Here is a 21,363-nt window from a genome sequence, read left to right as displayed (position 1 = left end):
TTTACCCCTCCACATCTGACACATACATCTTCTTTGTCACTCATTATTTCCTCATGTCCAAACCATTCAGTGCACCCTCTTCACCTTGTAATAATGTTGATGTTACTACAATTATATAAAAATCATATTAGTATGACAGTCCTTTCAAGTGCACACAATATTACATCTCATCTCAACACCCTGACACTATGCTAGTAGCAACAGACTTGAAACACTACAGCATACTACTGGAACATTAGCCCACCCAAAACCAAAACACATCACACTACTGAAACATATGCTTGCCTGGAACAGAATGTCTATATCATCAGAGAAGTCCTCTGTCACCTTTTTAACACCAGACAGACACGAATCCAACATACACCCTTCTGTCACCTTGAATGGCCAAGTGCTTTCACTTATCAAACCTTCAGCTATTCTGAGTACCACATATGACGAATACAACATTCATTCCCACACAAACACTGACATAAAACAACAAACACAGTAAATGCCTTGAGAATACTTACTTGTAACAAAAGTGGACAAGTAAAAGAATGTCATAGTATTCTCTATGAACAATTCATACATTCCACCAAAACTGGGCCTAACCTGCCTGGTCATCTACTCAGATGAAAGCAAACATAATAAAGCTGTAAAACCTAACAAAACAGAGCAATTAGAAAAATCATTGCCTACCAAGCAATAAAAAACACTCAGTATCTTCAAAGTGAAACAAAGATTCTCCCAGTACAATCCTTATCACTGTGCTCAGTGCTCATTTCTCAGCACTAATAGATACTTCCCATTGAAACCACTCCATAACTAATCACCAACCCCATGTAGAAATGGAAAGCTTACTCATGCTTAACATGTCAACAGTTTATATTCATGTATCCCCCACCCAACAACAAACCCACTACTGATGAAACATATGCACACTGAAATGACCTGAAAAGCACTAAAAAAACCATCCTCCTAACCCAGCCTTCAACACCATCTTACTAGAAATACAGTCAGCAGAAACCACACTTCCCTTACATGTGCAAGTTACACTTTTTCATATGCATCCTGGACACCACCCATCTTCACATTACAAATTCTAATGCAACATATCAAAAGACCCTTAATTCCCAAGATGTAACTTTCATACTGAGGAAACTGAACACTTGCATCTAAATTGCCATGTACTCACCTCAAACAAATGCACAGATCTACACTCCTTGACCTATAATCATGCTCAATGGGTGTAGCTGGTTTCTTGAGCATAGTGGAGTTCCATAGAATAGGTTTTTAGAGCAGGAAGGTTAAGGTATTTGCTGCACCAAAAGGACTACAAAGCAACAGTGACAACCATGCATATTAGACATGTGCTTTACTTTTGAAATACAAGGTGAATATTATTGACAAAGCATTTTTTTTTGTCTAGTATTGAGTTATCCCTCTTGATCAAAACAAACACAAACAAAAAAAGAGACAAAAATTCACTAGGTATTGCTTTTCTTTTTCAGAGGTATCAGTTTTTGTTGGGATATTTTCCAAAAATACATTTTAAAAATAAAATGAGTCACACCAGATTAGAAAACTATGCATGCTATGATAGTGATAGAGCACAGGCTACAAGTATGTGCATCTTTCTTTCCAGGCTACGTTGTCCAGTACGCATCATGCTGGACCGTGATGAGGATATGGTGATGACAGGAGGCCGACACCCATTCCTCTGTCGCTGGAAGATTGGATTCACGGAGCAGGGGGTTTTGAATGCTGTAAAGATGGATCTTTATGCTAATGGTGGTTGCACCATAGACCTCTCTGGTGCAGTTGTACAGAGAGCTATGTTTTCTATGGATAATGCCTACAAGTTAGTCAAAATCTTAATGGATTTTTATGGGAATATATTCAGTGTTACAATATATTTGAATTATGTTTACAAACCTACAATACTGTCCAGATGAAGTAGTTTTTATATAACAGTACAATCTGTTAAGAATTTTCAACTTTGAGTATGGTAAACCTATTTATATGTTTATTTCTTACCTAAAACTAGTTTGAAATATATAAAGATTCCTTCTCTTAGGAATTTCTGGAAAATAAATAAGAAGGTTATAGGAACAGAGTAATAAGAACAAAATTACTTTTAAAACAGTTACACTTCAAATATTAATGTTCATGGTTCTAAAGTTTGATGATGATACCCTGAGTAACTGATTGATTCTTCTTTGTGTTTACATTAGGTTTGAGAATGTGCATGTGACTGGGTATGCCTGCAAGACTAATTTGCCTTCCAACACTGCCTTTAGGGGCTTTGGGGGACCTCAGGGAATGATGTTTATTGAGGATATAATGTCAAGAGTGGCTACCTTCCTCAAAATGGACCCTATCCTGGTGCGTATCCACACTCTCAGATGTTCTCGCCACCACATGTTTTTGGTATCATTATATGTTCTCTCTAACATTTTTAGTTACCATTACACATTTGCAAAACTACTAGTAAGTGTTTTAGTCATTGTCATTCTGTAATACAATATCACCATATGTGTTTGCTATCATCTCTGCCCTTTCCACCTCACTTGTCCATACTGCCACTTGATGTATTTGATTCTTCACATTCTAGCTTTCACCACATTTTAATTTCATAACGTATTCTCAGCTATCAGGTCTTTGTTTTCACCATATGTTCTCAGTAACACCTTATGTCCCATCTAACACCATCTATATTACAATTCACACTACTGCAGTTCTCAGTACTCATTTTGCCCTTACATGACCTCATTAACTTTCAAAAAAGAAAAAAAAAAATCCAGAACATTGCAAACCACATTGTCTTCACAGCCACCAGGTGTTATGAAGATCACTACCACTAGAACCATAAAGACACAACTATGTATTTTAGGTATATTCTCACTGATATCAAGACCACTAACATCCACCTTGAAATGATTATGGTACCACTATCATCACATGTCATCATTGCCAGGCCACTGTTGCCACTCATGTTTATTCTAATTTTCACCACCTTACTCACCATGATGATGCATACAATCAACACTACATATGATACCCCCATCATCACCATCATCATAATCTCCATCAACAGTACTAACCACAGCCACCATCATTATTTACAATCCATTCTGGCATTCAAGTGAGGTAATTGGATATTGTGTGAACAGGTACGTGAGAGGAACATGTACCAGACTGGGGACCTTACCCACTTCAACCAATTGCTAGAGAGATGTACCATCCGCCGTTGCTGGGAAGAAGTCATTACACAGGCTGATTACCATGCCCGTGCCACTGCAGTTAAACAGTTTAATCAGTGAGTTCCACACCTTTCTTTATAGCTTAAAACTCCTACTACTGCTTTTGTAATTCTGGTGGCTGCTGTTGTTACTCTTATAGGCAGTAATTGCAGCTGCTACCAATGTTGCAGCTCTGTTAATTGTTGCTGCTGTTGTTTCAGCCTGTGACACTTGCTACTGATGTTTCAACTCTGACAATTTCTGTAACAACAGCCTTTTCTGCTATTACTATCTCTTAAAATATTTTGGTGAAATAGGTGCTTTTAATATTCATATTTGTAGTGTTAATGCTGCTGTTGTTACTTAACATGCTTTTATTAATGGTCTTTAAAAACTGTAAAAGAGCTTTCTTTGACTTTTCACTAAGAATGAGATCAGTCTCATTTGCTAAACATGGGATACAGGAGTACCAAATACACCAGGACAGGTCTGATCACTGACACTGGGATCCTGTGACTCTTGAGTTTTCTTTTTTGCAAGATCTTCAAAAAGAAAAGTGCTAGTAATTCCCTGTAATAAAATTGTGGACACAAACAAACAAAAAAAAATCATAGGTAGGCTTTTCAGTAATCATATATGGAGACTTCACGTGATACAGAAGCTAACATTAACCCCTTAAAACTTAGACAGATATTTACATGATCTGAGTGATACCTCTGCTATTAACTATTTGCAATTATCTATTTGCACTGTATGGGGAGAGTTTTATACTTGTGGGGCCCCATCCATGGTGGGGTTAGAGGAGAAATGGGAACCAAAGACCATTCTTTGGTGCAAATTCTTATGCTTAGAAGGGGCTGCTGGAAGGTGAGGTGCTGTCAAAATAGATATATTTATGAGAGTGTGATCAAGTGAACCAAATGGGGGAGAGATTGTCTGGTTACAGCAGGATGGATTAGAGGTGAGAAACATCCAGAATATTAGGCAAGTGGTCAAAGCAAACAGAAATATGGGTGGGGGGGCGGGGGAGATAATTTGTTCTCGATCATTGAGAATGGAGAATGTGGAAGCCTCAGTCTCCTCTCCCTACCATCCATATGCGAGGAATTCAATCATCCCCTTTGGTGAATATTAAAATCCCCTAAGTAGAGGATCTTGACTTGCAGGTGAGAGGATGGCACAGTCTTAGTGAAGGAGTTTAGATAGTCAAAAATATATAAAAAAAAATTGTAGAAGTAGGAGAGCAAGAAGTGAAACAGAGGAAAAGTGTGGTAGTTAGGATACAGACCTTGAGCCACAAAACTTCTAAGTTTGGGGACTCAAGATCCTTGAGGCTTGCAACAAGTGTTTTGATGTTGGAATATGCACAGACACCACCTCTGAACATGGGTGTCTTTGAAACTGTAAGATTAAATACAATATTCAAGCAACTTGAAAAATGTGAATTTTGAGAGTTGAAAATGATGATTTAGTGGAACATTAATGGGTTAAAGGACAGCAACTTTTTATATGTTTCCAGTACATGATATTGGAAATCTCCTCTGAATATCAGCAAACACAGTAGCTCAGAACAAAATGTTTCTAGTTGCATGAAGCTATCATTTATAACTGAATTTAAGTTATTACAAATGTAGCAAATGCTAGTTCTTCATCACATAAGGTAGTGCCTGTTTTGGAAAATAATGGAAATGTTAATCCCTGCTCACAGAGATAATGCATGTCATGCCCCTGTGGTAGTGCAGAATTTGGAGAGATGATCCAACATTTCTCCCATGCTCTACCCAAAGAATCCAATCTCCCATTGCCTTAAGAGAGTTCAGCCTGGATACCCTCTCAATTGTTACATAAATGGGCTCTGTCCTATATAAGTCACACATCACTGAAATTTTGAGGCTCATTGGCTGATGCATGGTATCTAGTAGTTTATCATGTGGTGTGATGCTGGACCATGACATTGTTAGGTCAGAGTAAAGGGCTAAGTCTTCTTAGTCCCAGAGTATATTTCTGGTTTGGATAAGAACTCAAGGTCTAATATACTATCATGGATATCTGTTGTTTCTAGTATTACCTATCCCATCAGATGGTCCTTGACTAGTTCTGGAATTACCTTCATCTGGCACTGAATGGTAACTGGGGCTTCCCCTAGGATTTCTCCTAGGGATCATGAGAGCTTGGAAAAACTTCAGTTTGTGACCTTATTGAGCTTCCTATAATTGTCCAGCAAGATGGGAGATATGGATTTTAAGCCAGCAGAAAAGGATGCCTCTCCATAGGTACAAGATGACAGCCAAAGACTGATAATTTCTCTCTATGCCAAAGCTGGCACCTCAGTTTCTGCTGTGGAAGCTATCCCGGGATCCTTATTAGATACGTGATTATGTTTCCAGAACTTACAAGACAGTTGCCTGGTTTTTTACATTTCTTCATTACATGCCTGTGGAGGATTTTTAGGTGAAATTTCCTTGAAGTTTTATGTATCAAATGATAATCTTTCTTTTGACATTTTTTGTTTCCATACTTGATCGCTGTTTTCCACAATGAGGTAGTGCAAGGAACAGATGAAGAAAGGCCACATCCACATCCATTCTCTAGCTGTGATGTATAATGCACTGAAACCAGAGCACCCTATCCACAATCAGCAGCATGTATACCCCAGTATACCACTTTGTTCCAATTCACTTTGCACATATTTCACCCTCTTGCATGTTCAGGCCCCAATCACTCAAAATCTTTTTCAATTCATCCTTCCATCTCCAATTTGGTTTCCCAATTTACAAATATCCTCTCTGTCAACCTTGCCTCGCTCATTCTCTCCACATGTCCAAACCATTTCAGCACACCCTCTTCAGATCTCTAAACCATAGTTTTTGTTACCAAACATCTCTCTTACTCTTGCATTACTTGATCAAACCACCTCACACTACATACTGTCCTCAGACATTTCATTTCCAACACACCCACCTTCCTCCACACATCCTGAACTTCAGCCCATGCCTTGCATTGATATAATAATTTTGGAACTATTATATCTTCAAACAACTATTTTTGCCCATTTTTGACAATTATGAGGGTAAATTTTTTTAAATGAACAATACAATTAGAAAGCAAGGCAGCAATGTCTTTTGAGGTTACTATTTTTTTTATTTTGCTTTGTCGCTGTCTCCCGCGTTAGCGAGGTAGCGCAAGGAAACAGACGAAAGAATGGCCCAACCCGCCCACATACACATGTATATACATACAAGTCCACACACACACAATATACATACCTATACATCTCAATGTATACATATATATACACACACAGACATATACATATATACACATGTACATAATTCATACTGTCTGCCTTTACTTGTTCCCATCGCCACCTCGCCACACATGGAATAACAACCCCCTCCCCCCTCATGTGTGCTAGGTAGCGCTAGGAAAAACACCAAAGGCCCCATTCGTTCACACTTAGTCTCTAGCAGTCATGTAATAATGCCCCGAAACCACAGCTCCCTTTCCACATCCAGGCCCCACACGCTTTGCATGGTTTACCCCAGACGCTTCACATGCCCTGGTTCAATCCATTGACAGCACGTCGACCCCGGTATACCACATTGTTCCAGTTCACTCTATTCCTTGCACGCCTTTCACCCTCCTGCATGTTCAGGCCCCGATCACTCAAAATCTTTTTCACTCCATCTTTCCACCTCCAATTTGGTCTCCCACTTCTCCTCGTTCCCTCCACCTCTGACACATATATCCTCTTGGTCAATCTTTCCCCACTCATTCTCTCCATGTGACCAAACCATTTCAAAACACTCTCTTCTGCTCTCTCAACCACACTCTTTTTATTTCCACACATCTCTCTCACCCTTACATTACTTACTCGATCAAACCACCTTACACCACATATTGTCCTCAAACATCTCATTTCCAGCACATCCACCCTCCTGCGCACAACTCTAATCCATAGCCCATGCCTCGCAACCATACAACATGAGGTTACTGTCCAATAATATTTATTTCCCTAGGGTAAGGATGTGAGACTGATTCCACCTTTGGTTAGTATGATAGCAGATAAACCAAATAATGTAATAAATTCATGGTTACTATTGAAGATGTGAAATATATGGTGAAATCAATAACTCAGTATTCTTTTTCCAAGAAGAACAAGCACAAAGTAAATCAGCTTAGATAAATAGTAATTCATATCTAAGAAAACACAGGTACAAAAGATGCATGAATTAAAGAAATAAATTTACCCAAGACAACCACTTACATGAAATTTGAAAGTCAATGAAAACTTTACCCCTACAGAAAACAAGAACTGAAATAGGTAACATAATTCACTTTCACATAGAAAGTGTTAACATAAAATGTGGAAATAGCACAGTTCTGAGACACTCAACTGATATCTTCTTCCCTTAGGAAAAACAAATATAGGAAAAGAGGAATTTCTGTGATCCCAGTCAAGTTTGGGATTTCCTTCACATTCCTACCTCTGAACCAGGCTGGGGCACTGGTCCATATCTACACTGACGGCTCTGTGCTCCTTACCCATGGTGGTACTGAGATGGGGCAGGGGCTTCACACTAAGATGATACAGGTATGTTGATAACTTTAGAAAGGAAGGTGGCTAACAAGGAAGGATGGACTTATAGGAAGAGGGGAACAAAGAGGAATAAAATTTTGGAGTGAGAGGAAAAGGAAGAAAAATTATCAAGAACGTAAAATAAAAATGGAGGGAGAGAGAAGAGGGGAGAGGAAAAAAGTCAAGAAACTAAAGGAAGAGAAAATAAGAGAAACTAAGAGAGTGTGTGTAATTATACACTTTTGGGCTACACTCATGGGGCCCCACCTCTTTTAACTTTCTCAGACATAAAATTCAAACATTTACAAAACAATCTTTGTCATCCTCAAGACTCTTTCCATTAGTTCTTTATGCTTTTTCAATTTTGCTCCGATATACACTGTAAAGATTGCTCAACATTTCCTTATCTGAGCAGGTCATTTATTTGTACAGTATGTTCTTTTATTGTGATCCAATTCTTGAACTTTCTTTACCATCATACATTTCAAACTTTTGTATACTTTCAACAATTTAATTTCTTTTCTTAGTTTACTCCATTTATATACTTCTCAGATACTAAAGAAGCACTTCTTTATATCATTTCTAGCAAGTCTTATGATCGGTTTCTTGTCAGGACTTGGTTGGCCCATCTTTGCAATCAAGAAAATCTATTAACTGTTGACTTTGTCCAATGGCCTTAAAAGTTTTGAAGTTATAATGAAGTCTCTCCATAGTCTTCATTCTCCATGGTGGCAAATTTATGGATTTTAACCTCATGTAGTAACTCAGCTGTCTTATTTCAGACACTATTTTTGTTGCCCTCCTCTGGCTTTCTCATTTAGTTCTATGTGTTTTTTTAAGTGGAGTGACCAAGTGACAATTCTTCAAGGCTCCCAGAATTTTCGCCCCCTCCCCCACCCTATGATCCACTTCCGCTTCCATGGTTCCATCCGCTGCCAGATCCACTCCCAGATATCTAAAACACTTTACTTCCTCCAGTTTTTCTCCATTCAAACTTACCTCCCAATTGACTTGACCCTCAACCCTACTGTACCTAATAACCTTGCTCTTATTCACATTTACTTTTAACTTTCTTCTTTCACACACTTTACCAAACTCAGTCACCAGCTTCTGCAGTTTCTCACATGAATCAGCCACCAGCGCTGTATCATCAGCGAACAACAACTGACTCACTTCCCAAGCTCTCTCATCCCCAACAGACTTCATACTTGCCCCTCTTTCCAAAACTCTTGCATTCACCTCCCTAACAACCCCATCCATAAACAAATTAAACAACCATGGAGACATCACACACCCCTGCCACAAACCTACATTCACTGAGAACCAATCACTTTCCTCTCTTCCTACACGTACACATGCCTTACATCCTCGATAAAAACTTTTCACTGCTTCTAACAACTTGCCTCCCACACCATATATTCTTAATACCTTCCACAGAGCATCTCTATCAACTCTATCATATGCCTTCTCCAGATCCATACATGCTACATACAAATCCATTTGCTTTTCTAAGTATTTCTCACATACATTCTTCAAAGCAAACACCTGATCCACACATCCTCTACCACTTCTGAAACCACACTCCTCTTCCCCAATCTGATGCTCTGTACATGCCTTCACCCTCTCAATCAATACTCTCCCATATAATTTACCAGGAATACTCAACAAACTTATTTATTTTTATTTTATTTATTATACTTTGTCGCTGTCTCCCGCGTTTGCGAGGTAGCGCAAGGAAACAGACGAAAGAAATGGCCCAACCCCCCCCCCATACACATGTATATACATACGTCCACACACGCAAATATACATACCTACACAGCTTTCCATGGTTTACCCCAGACGCTTCACATGCCCTGCTTCAATCCACTGACAGCACGTCAACCCCGGTATACCACATCGCTCCAATTCACTCTATTCCTTGCCCTCCTTTCACCCTCCTGCATGCTCAGGCCCCGATCACACAAAATCTTTTTCACTCCATCTTTCCACCTCCAATTTGGTCTCCCTCTTCTCCTTGTTCCCTCCACCTCCGACACATATATCCTCTTGGTCAATCTTTCCTCACTCATCCTCTCCATGTGCCCAAACCACTTCAAAACACCCTCTTCTGCTCTCTCAACCACGCTCTTTTTATTTCCACACATCTCTCTTACCCTTACGTTACTCACTCGATCAAACCACCTCACACCACACATTGTCCTCAAACATCTCATTTCCAGCACATCCATCCTCCTGCGCACAACTCTATCCATAGCCCACGCCTCGCAACCATACAACATTGTTGGAACCACTATTCCTTCAAACATACCCATTTTTGCTTTCTGAGATAATGTTCTCGACTTCCACACATTCTTCAAGGCCCCCAGGATTTTCGCCCCCTCCCCCACCCTATGATCCACTTCCGCTTCCATGGTTCCATCCGCTGCCAGATCCACTCCCAGATATCTAAAACACTTCACTTCCTCTAGTTTTTCTCCATTCAAACTCACCTCCCAATTGACTTGACCCTCAACCCTACTGTACCTAATAACCTTGCTCTTATTCACATTTACTCTTAACTTTCTTCTTCCACACACTTTTCCAAACTCAGTCACCAGCTTCTGCAGTTTCTCACATGAATCAGCCACCAGCGCTGTATCATCAGCGAACAACAACTGACTCACTTCCTAAGCTCTCTCATCCCCAACAGACTTCATACTTGCCCCTCTTTCCAAAACTCTTGCATTCACCTCCCTAACAACCCCATCCATAAACAAATTAAACAACCATGGAGACATCACACACCCCTGCCGCAACCTACATTCAATGAGAACCAATCACTTTCCTCTCTTCCTACACGTACACATGCCTTACATCCTCGATAAAAACTTTTCACTGCTTCTGACAACTTGCCTCCCACACCATATATTCTTAATACCTTCCACAGAGCATCTCTATCAACTCTATCATATGCCTTCTCCAGATCCATAATTTTTTTTTTTTTTTTTTTTTTTTTGCCGGTCTCCCGCATTTGCGAGGTAGTGCAAGGAAACAGACGAAAGAAATGGCCCAACCCATCCCCATACACATGTATATACATATGTCCACACACGCAAATATACATACCTACACAGCTTTCCATGGTTTACCCCAGACGCTTCACATGCCCTGATTCAATCCACTGACAGCATGTCAACCCCGGTATACCACATCACTCCAATTCACTCTATTCCTTGCCCTCCTTTCACCCTCCTGCATGTTCAGGCCCCGATCACACAAAATCTTTTTCACTCCATCTTTCCACCTCCAATTTGGTCTCCCTCTTCTCCTCGTTCCCTCCACCTCCGACACATATATCCTCTTGGTCAATCTTTCCTCACTCATTCTCTCCATGTGCCCAAACCATTTCAAAACACCCTCTTCTGCTTTCTCAACCACACTCTTTTTATTTCCACACATCTCTCTTACCCTTACGTTACTTACTCGATCAAACCACCTCACACCACACATTGTCCTCAAACATCTCAATTCCAGCACATCCATCCTCCTGCGCACAACTCTATCCATAGCCCACGCCTCGCAACCATACAACATTGTTGGAACCACTATTCCATCAAACATACCCATTTTTGCTTTCCGAGATAATGTTCTCGACTTCCACACATTCTTCAAGGCTCCCAGAATTTTCGCCCCCTCCCCCACCCTATGATCCACTTCCGCTTCCATGGTTCCATCCGCTGCCAGATCCACTCCCAGATATCTAAAACACTTCACTTCCTCCAGTTTTTCTCCATTCAAACTCACCTCCCAATTGACTTGACCCTCAACCCTACTGTACCTAATAACCTTGCTCTTATTCAAATTTACTCTTAGCTTTCTTCCATAAATGCTACATACAAATCCATTTGCTTTTCTAAGTATTTCTCACATACATTCCTCAAAGCAAACACCTGATCCACACATCCTCTACCACTTCTGAAACCACACTGCTCTTCCCCAATCTGATGCTCTGTACATGCCTTCACCCTCTCAATCAATACCCTCCCATATAATTTACCAGGAATACTCAACAAACTTATACCTCTGTAATTTGAGCACTCACTCTTATCCCCTTTGCCTTTGTACAATGGCACTATGCATGCATTCCGCCAATCCTCAGGCACCTCACCATGAGTCATACATACATTAAATAACCTTACCAACCAGTCAATAATACAGTCACCCCCATTTTTAATAAATTCCACTGCAATACTATCCAAACCTGCTGCCTTGCCGGCTTTCATCTTCCGCAAAGCTTTTACTACCTCTTCTCTGTTTACCAAATCATTTTCCCTAACCCTCTCACTTTACACACCACCTCGACCAAAACCTTTGTTTGTTTTTTTTTTTTTTTGCTTTGTCGCTGTCTCCCGTGTTTGCGAGGTAGCGCAAGGAAACAGACGAAAGAAATGGCCCAACTCACCCCCATACACATGTTTATACATACGTCCACACACGCAAATATACATACCTACACAGCTTTTCATGGTTTACCCCAGACGCTTCACATGCCTTGATTCAATCCACTGACAGCACGTCAACCCCGGTATACCACATTGCTCCAATTCACTCTATTCCTTGCCCTCCTTTCACCCTCCTGCATGTTCAGGCCCCGATCACACAAAATCTTTTTCACTCCATCTTTCCACCTCCAATTTGGTCTCCCTCTTCTCCTCGTTCCCTCCACCCCTGACACATATATCCTCTTGGTCAATCTTTCCTCACTCATTCTCTCCATGTGCCCAAACCATTTCAAAACACCCTCTTCTGCTCTCTCAACCACGCTCTTTTTATTTCCACACATCTCTCTTACCCTTACGTTACTTACTCGATCAAACCACCTCACACCACACATTGTCCTCAAACATCTCATTTCCAGCACATCCATCCTCCTGCGCACAACTCTATCCATAGCCCACGCCTCGCAACCATACAACATTGTTGGAACCACTATTCCTTCAAACATACCCATTTTTGCTTTCCGAGATAATGTTCTAGACTTCCACACATTCTTCAAGGCTCCCAGAATTTTCGCCCCCTCCCCCACCCTATGATCCACTTCCGCTTCCATGGTTCCATCCGCTGCCAGATCCACCCCCAGATATCTAAAACACTTCACTTCCTCCAGTTTTTCTCCATTCAAACTCACCTCCCAATTGACTTGACCCTCAACCCTACTGTACCTAATAACCTTGCTCTTATTCACATTTACTCTTAACTTTCTTCTTTCACACACTTTACCAAACTCAGTCACCAGCTTCTGCAGTTATAATCCAGTAAAAAAAAAAAGTTTCTGGAACTAAAGAATACCTTGGCAATTTTTGGAGGGTATTAGATATGCCCTAAAACTTCACTATAAGGACTTTTTTTCATAGTGAATACAAATCTTGGGTTGAAGTTTTGTTTGGGTGTCTTTAAGGCCCATAATTACTAATCACATGTTAAGATTATGTCATTTTTTGTTTCATATTCACTGGGTACCTGTCAGCTAGTGTAAGCATTATGAGATATTTTCTGTGATTATCATAAGTATAGAAGTATTTCATTATGTTATATTACAATTTTAAAAGAAAAAGTTTTGGGGGCTGAAAAATATCTTAAACCAGCAATTTTTGGTATTTTTTGAAGGGATACTAGATTTACTGAATAAGAATCTGGGGTTGAAATATTGCTCAGGGGTCATTAAGTCCTATGATGGATGATTTCCATGATTATTTGATGTATAGAAGCATTTTATTTTGCTATACCACCGGTTTAAAAAAAAATGTTTTGGGGCTAAAAATACACTAAATTATTACTTGTACTTTTTGGTGTCTTTTCAGAGGTATTAGATTTGATTGAAAACCTTAGTATAAGGATTATTTTTCATGTTGAATACGAATCTGGGCTGGAAATATTGTTTGGGTGTCATTAAGCCTGTAACGGATGATTACAAATTAAGCAGATTGTGTCGTTATTCATTTCATATTTATCAGATATCTGCCAGCTAGGGAAGCTTTGTGAGGCATTTTCCTTTATTATTTTAAGTACAGAAGCATTTCATGGTATCATTAAGGCCTGTACTTAATGATTATGTATAAAGAAGATTGTGTCATTATTGATTTCATATTCATCAGATATCTGTTGATTCAGGCAAACATTACAAGATATTTTCCATGATTATCTTTATTTCATGTGTGAAGCATTTCATTATGTAATAGTGCAGCTTTAAAAGAAAAAGTTTTTGAGTCTAAAAATACCTAGCAATTTATGGTATTTTTTGAAGGGTATTAGATTTGTTTGAAAACTTTCAGTATAAAGACATTTTTTTTCATGCTGAATATGAAGATGCTGTTCAGAATATTGTTTGGGAGTCATTAAGACCTGTAATTGATGATTACATTTTAAGAAATACCAAAAATTGTGCAGGAGGCATATAAAGTTCTATGATGCAAGTGTGTGATGTAGTGTTTATCTCAATGGAGATTGCCAAAATGTAGTAAGAGAGTTGAGATTTAAGTGATGTTATCTATATATAATCACCAGCTTTTTCTGAAACCAATCTGTAAGCCCGGTAGAATTAACTTTTTATAATTTGTCTTAAAATGAGCATAATTTCTCTTCTGGAAGTATTAAGTCCTTTCATTGCAGCACTTGTCTTTTCCAATGAGTGATTTTTGTTTTCTTTATGGATGTTTGTAACAGGTGGCATCAAGAACACTGAAAATCCCTACTGACCAGATCCACATAGCAGAGACATCCACAGACAAAGTGCCCAATGCATCTCCTACAGCTGCTTCTGCATCCTCTGATCTTAATGGCATGGCTGTCTTGGTGAGTGTAGAAACTTTTTAGGCTTCTTCAAAGCATCTAGTGAACTGCAGAAATATTATGATATCTTGGTAACCAATGATGTTTTTCCTGCTGTCCCCATTAAAAACTTTCTGAAATTAGCTGAAAGATATTGGTAATAAAATCTGAATCAATTTACTCCAGTCAGTTTCAGGACACAACATTTCCAGATAACATTATGTCTCTAATACTGAAAAAGTTATGTAATGTAAGTTCAATTAGGTACTGCTGAACTGCCCATTATTAGAGAAAGGATGAGAGTGAATGAGGCCATTTTTTTGTGTGTTCTTGGCATTGCTTCACTAATGCAAGAAACTGCAAACAAGTATTAAATCCTCCCCTCCAGTTTTACTTTTCCAAAGGAAGCAACAAAGATGGGGGCTAATGCGGGAAATGGCGAGCACAGATAACCCCTGACTTACGATGGTTTGACTCACGATTTTTTATTTTACTATGATGTGATAACGATACGCAGTCATTAGAAATTTGAATTTTGATCTTTTCCTGGGCTAACAATATGCAGTGCAATACTCACATGATGCTGTGCAGTCAGCTATGGGATCATGAGTGTAAAGAACCATTACTCTACAGAGTCCTGTGTTGTCAGCATTTTTTGGATTTTGTGTTTTGTGTTTTTGCATCCCATTATGTTTACAAAATGCCCATCTGTGTAGGCTAGGACTCTCCAGTGTCCTGTGTTGCCAGCATTTTCTGGATTTTGTGTTTTGTGTTTTTGCATCCCATTATGTTTACAAAATGCCCATCTGTGTAGGCTAGGCTAAGCTAAGATGTTTGGTAGGTTAAATGTACAGAATTAAAGGTATTAAATGTATTTTTGACTTTTGATATTTTCAATACAGTGGATTTATCAGAATGTAATCCCATTGTAAGTTAAAGAGCATTTGTATGTATTTTCAGTGATCAGGGCCCAAACATACAGGAGGGTGAAAGGCATGCAAGGAATAGTGTGCATTGGAATGATGTGGTATACCGGGGTCGACGTGCTGTCAATGGACTGAACCAGGGCATGTGAAGCGTCTGGGGTAAACGATGGAAAGGTCTGTGGGCCCTCGATGAGGATAGGGAACTGTGGTTTCAGTGCATTACACTTGACAGCTAGATACTGGGTAAATGAACGGGGCCTTTTTGTCTGTATTCCTGGCACTGCCTCGCTGAAGCAGGGGATAGCAATGCCGTTTTCTTGTGGGGCAGGGTAATGCTGGGAATGGATGAATGCAAGCAAGTATGAATGTGCACATGCGTATGTATGTAGTGTCTGCGTATGTTTATTCATATGTTGATATGAATGTGTATGAATATGTGCGTATGTACATATATGTGTATATGAGTGGATGGGTCATTCTTTGTCTGTTTCCTGGCGCTACCTCGCTGACGCAAGAAACGGCGATTATGTATAATGAATAAGATAAAGAAGGGTGTGTGGATTTTTAGTGTACAGTACAAGATTTGTCAATAATAATGTTTATTCTCTAACCCTCAGAATGCCTGTAACAAAATCATGGCACGACTGGAACCCTACATAATGCAAAAACCTAAAGGTACTTGGACGGAGTGGGTTCGAGCAGCATACTTTGATCGTGTCTCACTCTCTGCTACAGGATTCTACAAGTAAGAATTACAGTGTGAAATTAAGCTTGTTATTATTGTGTATATAAGGCAGAATTGTCAATGGCTTTTGATCAGGTGATAATACAGTGAATGAATGAAACACTGGGCACATACCATGTTAACAATTACCTTCCAGCTTCTAGGCATTGGTATTCAAAGTGTACTAAATGAAGACATTTTGCTAGCTAGAAAACCTGACTCATTTGACTATTATTTATAAGTATTCCAGGTGCCATCTCAATCCTACTCAGTGAATCAGTAAAACTTTGATCTTACTAGCTACCATTTGAAAATTCAAATGCTTGGGTAGGTAGTAAAAATAGATTTGTAAAATCATATCTCACACGATAAGAAATATTATCCATTTGTGAGTTTTGTTGTTGCACTTGATAGCTTAATGATGGAACATTAATGACCTCTAATAAATAGACTGAGAAACAATTTGCCATTTGATATACATTTTTGTAGTACATTGTATTAGTTCACATTTGCATACAGTCTAATATCTCACAAATGTGGACTTGCGGTGAATGAATATAAACTGAATATCATCTAATGGAGTATGTCCTAAAAACAGAATGATCTAAGTCTCAGCTAGGAAGTATGTTAAAGTATGTGAAGCAGAATTCTTTAGGAACATGTTTACAGCAAATCAGAACATAGTTCACATTAAGAGTATTACAGGTTGAAATCAATATGGTCATATCTCATGGTTACTTTCAGTTAGTGTTCTTGGGTTAGCTGACTGGGTATGTGGATCCAGATTCTACCGGTTAGCCTCGTAACGAAATAGGTGTCATTCGGTTCATCATCATTTTTTTCTTGGATATACAGTTTACTTGAAAGTCAGTTTTTCTGTACAAATTGAGTATATAGTAACTTGCCTTTTCATGTGTATACACTTCATATCTTTAATGGTACAGGACTCCTGACATAGGCAACTATGACTTTGAGCGGAATGAGGGTCGACCATTCTCTTACTTCACGTATGGGGCAGCAGTGTCTGAAGTGGAGGTGGACTGTCTGACGGGTGACCATTCAGTAAGTTATTAGCTTATGCAAGGGAGGTGAAAATAATCAGCTATGTTCAGTAAACTTGGGCAGTGACTGATGAACTATTTATCTTATATTTTATTATACTTTGTCGCTGTCTCCCCCGCGTTAGCGAGGTAGCGCAAGAAAACAGACGAAAGAATGGCCCAACCCACCCATATACACATGTATATACATAAATGCCCACACATGCACATATACATACCTACGTATACATACATATACATACACATATATACACATGTACATATTCATACATTCTGCCTTAATCAATTCCCACCGCCACCTTGCCACACATGAAATGCATCCCCCTCCCCCTGTGTGCGCGCAAGGTAGCACTAGGAAAAGACAACAAGGCCACATTCGTTCACACTCAGTCTCTAGCTGATGAACTAAAAATAGATTTATCCTCCTGCACATATGGGTATATACATAATTACTTACTTGTAACAGTATGGAGAGGAAGATTTACACATACAAGGCCTCATTCTTGACCTTTTTCTTGTACTGTATCATACAACTTCTTAAATCTTTATATGTTGCCAGATTTTGCAGTTTCATCACTTTGGATATTACTTTCATCATTACTCTCATCATAGGTAAAACACTTCCTTACATCTTTTATAACAAACTCCTTGTTTAAGTTCTTGTCATGACCAGTTATTTTGGTGTTGCATCTTTCAAAGAACTGTTCACTGTTGACATCATCAAACTGGTTTGAAAATTTAAAGATTGTGATCAAGTCACCCTTAACTCTTCTCTGTTTCATGTTGTCAATATTCATGACTTCTAACCTTTCATTCTAACCCAGCAACCTGAATTCTGGCACTATTTTTCTTGCCCTTCTCTATTGGGCCTGTGTGCTTCTCTAAATGCTGTTACAACTCTTGAGAAGCATATTCTTGTCCTGGCCTAATATAGGATGTGAATAATTTGCTACGTATTTCCCTATCTGTATACATTAAAATGTTCCTAATACCATATATACTCGTCTATAAGTCTACCTCTTGTATAAGTTGACCGTTGATTTTTGGCCAAGAATCATTAATTCATGATATGTCTAGTTCTAGTATAGATGGATCCATTTTGGGGGGTCATGGAACAACAACTTAGGCTAATAAAGCACCATATTTTATGGTTGTTTAACTTGTTTATGGATAGGGTGGTTAGGGAGATATATGCAAGAGTTTTAGAGAGAGGGGTGAGTATGCAGTATGTTGTGGATAAGAAGGCCTCAGAAGTGAGTCAGTTGTTTGCTGATGACACAGCTCTGGTCGCTGATTCGTGTGCAAAACTGCCAAAGTTGGAGACTGAGTTTAGAAAAGTGAGTGAAAGAGGAAAGTTGAGAGTAAATGTGCATAAGAGCAAGGTAATATATTAGGTTCAATAGGGTTGAGGGACAAGTTAATTGGGATATAAGTTGGAATGGAGTTAATTGGAGGAAGTGAAGTGTTTTAGATATCTCAGAATGGATTTAGCAGCAAATGGTACCATGGAAGTGGAAGCGAATCACAGGGTGGGGGAGGGGGCGAAGGTTCTGGGAGCGATGAAGAATGTTTGGGAAGAATGTTCTCTCAGAAAGAAAAAATGGGTATGTATGAAGGAACAATATCATATGGTTGCATGGCATGGTCTATAGATAGGGTTGTAAGGAGGAGGTTGGATGTGTTGGAAATGAAATGTTTGAGGACAGTATGTTGTGTGAGGTGGTTTGATTGAGTAAGAAATGAAAGGGTAAAAAAGATGTAGGAAATAAAAAGTGCGGTTGAGGGAACAGAAGAAGGTGTGTTGAAATGGTTTGGCAATATGGAAAGAATGAGAGGAAAGATTGACAAAAAGGATATATGTGCCAGAGGTTGAGGGAACAAGGAGAAGCAGGAGACCAAAATGGAGGTGGAAGGATGGAGTGAAAAAAGTTTTGAGTGATCAGGGCCTAAACATAAAGAAGGGTGAGAGGTGTGCAAGGAATAGAGAGAATTGGAACAACGTGGTATACTGGGGTCGATGTGCTGCCAATGGACTGAACCAGGGAATGTGAAAAGTCTAGGATAAATCATAGAAAGGTCTGTGGGGCCTGGATAGGGATAGGGAGCTGTGGTTTCAGTGCATTACACATGACATCTAGACACTGTGTGAACAAATGTGGCCTTTTTGTCTGTTTTCTGGGTGCTACCTTGCTGAAGCAGGGGGTAGTGATGCTATTTCCTGTGGGGCAGGGTAGCACTGGGAATGGATGAAGGCAAGCAAGTTGAATATGTACATGTGTATATATGTGTATATGTTGATATGTATGTGTATGTATATGTGCGCGTGTGGGCGCTTAGGTATATATATGTGTATATGAGTGGATGGGGCATTCTTCATCTGTTTCCTGGTGCTACCTTGCTGACGCAGGAAGCAGCAATCTAGGATAATAATTTTTTTTATATTTTGCTTTGTCGCTGTCTCCCGCGTTTGCGAGGTAGCGCAAGGAAAAGACGAAAGAAACGGCCCAACCCATCCCCATACATAATGTATACACACACACACGTCCACACACGCAAATATACATACCTATACATCTCAATGTACACATATATATACATACACAGACACATACATATATACCCATGCACACAATTCACACTGTCTGCCCCCATTCACTCCCATCGCCACCTCGCCACACATGGAATACCATCCCCCTCCCCCCTTATGTGTGCGAGGTAGCACTAGGAAAAGACAACAAAGGCCCCATTCGTGAATCATAGGGTGGGGGAGGGGGTGAAAATCCTGGGAGCCTTGAAGAATGTGTGGAAGTGGAGAACATTATCTCGGAAAGCAAAAATGGGTATGTTTGAAGGAATAGTGGTTCCAACAATGTTGTATGGTTGCGAGGCTTGGGCTCTGGATAGAGTTGTGCACAGGAGGGTGGATGTGCTGGAAATGAGATGTTTGAGGACAATGTGTGGTGTGAGGTGGTCTGATCGAGTAAGTAATGTAAGGGTAAGAGAGATGTGTGGAAATAAAAAGAGCATGGTTGAGAGAGCAGAAGAGGGTGTTTTGAAATGGTTTGGGCACATGGAGAGAATGAGTGAGGAAAGATTGACCAAGAGGATATATGTGTCAGAGGTGGAGGGAACGAGGAGAAGTGGGAGACCAAATTGGAGGTGGAAAGATGGAGTGAAAAAGATTTTGTGTGATCGGGGCCTGAACATGCAGGAGGGTGAAAGGAGGGCAAGGAATAGAGTGAATTGGATCGATGTGGTATACCGGGGTTGACGTGCTGTCATTGGATTGAATCAGGGCATGTGAAGCATCTGGGGTAAACCATGGAAAGTTGTGTGGGGCCTGGATGTGGAAAGGGAGCTGTGGTTTCGGGCAGGATAATAAATGAACATAAATAAAAACTCAAATAAAAAAATCTTCTCTAAAACACACTCTGCATCCTATAAACTGAGATTCTCTGAGTCTGAAACACCAAGTGCCAAAGGCAAATTGTTTACCATTTATTATTACGGCACTTTACATTGAAATGCAAGTAGTTCCAGCAAAATTATTGTACATTTTGATTCAAGTCAATTAGGATAGAATATTATTGTAACAAGTATTTTACACTGAAAATATTTTGGAAAGTGATTATAACATCGTTTGAACACCAAAAGGAAGCGAGTCGATTGTTTTTGTCATGATTTTGTCCTACTTTCCACTGTAATACTTATGTCATTTCAGCAAAATATTACATTTTAGTAAATGTATCATATCAAGCACAGTATGAATAAAATATCATTGTAATATAACAGTATTTTAATGGAAAGTTATGAAAACAAACAAGTAACATCTCTTGAACATCGGAAGGTTAGGTAAAGTGTTTTGTTTCTGTCATGTATTTTATCCTATTTTACAACACGTACCATCTAGCTGGTACAGGATAGCCCTAGTCACGGAGGCTTTGCCTTTGCATCGGCCCTTCCTAAGCAACCTTTAATATTACCCAGGTTGAAATTATGTTTATTCTCTTATTGTCTTCTTATTTTCCAGAAATAAGACAAG

General features: G+C 39.5%; 1 protein-coding gene across 1 annotated transcript in view; it reads left to right on the top strand.

Moving 5' to 3' along the window:
* ry (xanthine dehydrogenase rosy) overlaps positions 1-21,363 on the top strand; it is a 76,589-nt gene that overhangs the window by 41,059 nt on the left and 14,167 nt on the right. Inside the window, exons 11-17 of the mRNA XM_071671833.1 lie at positions 1,625-1,840; positions 2,214-2,364; positions 3,153-3,298; positions 7,638-7,815; positions 14,506-14,634; positions 16,154-16,281; positions 17,205-17,322. Of these exons, the coding sequence (XP_071527934.1) occupies positions 1,625-1,840; positions 2,214-2,364; positions 3,153-3,298; positions 7,638-7,815; positions 14,506-14,634; positions 16,154-16,281; positions 17,205-17,322 (1,066 nt within the window). The remainder of the gene's footprint in view (positions 1-1,624; positions 1,841-2,213; positions 2,365-3,152; positions 3,299-7,637; positions 7,816-14,505; positions 14,635-16,153; positions 16,282-17,204; positions 17,323-21,363) is intronic.

This window comes from Panulirus ornatus, chromosome 17, assembly GCF_036320965.1.
Source record: "Panulirus ornatus isolate Po-2019 chromosome 17, ASM3632096v1, whole genome shotgun sequence".
In the NCBI taxonomy this organism is placed as follows: domain Eukaryota; kingdom Metazoa; phylum Arthropoda; class Malacostraca; order Decapoda; family Palinuridae; genus Panulirus; species Panulirus ornatus.
Note: the sequence above shows the minus strand (reverse complement) of the source record. Positions and strands in the feature narration are given on the sequence as shown.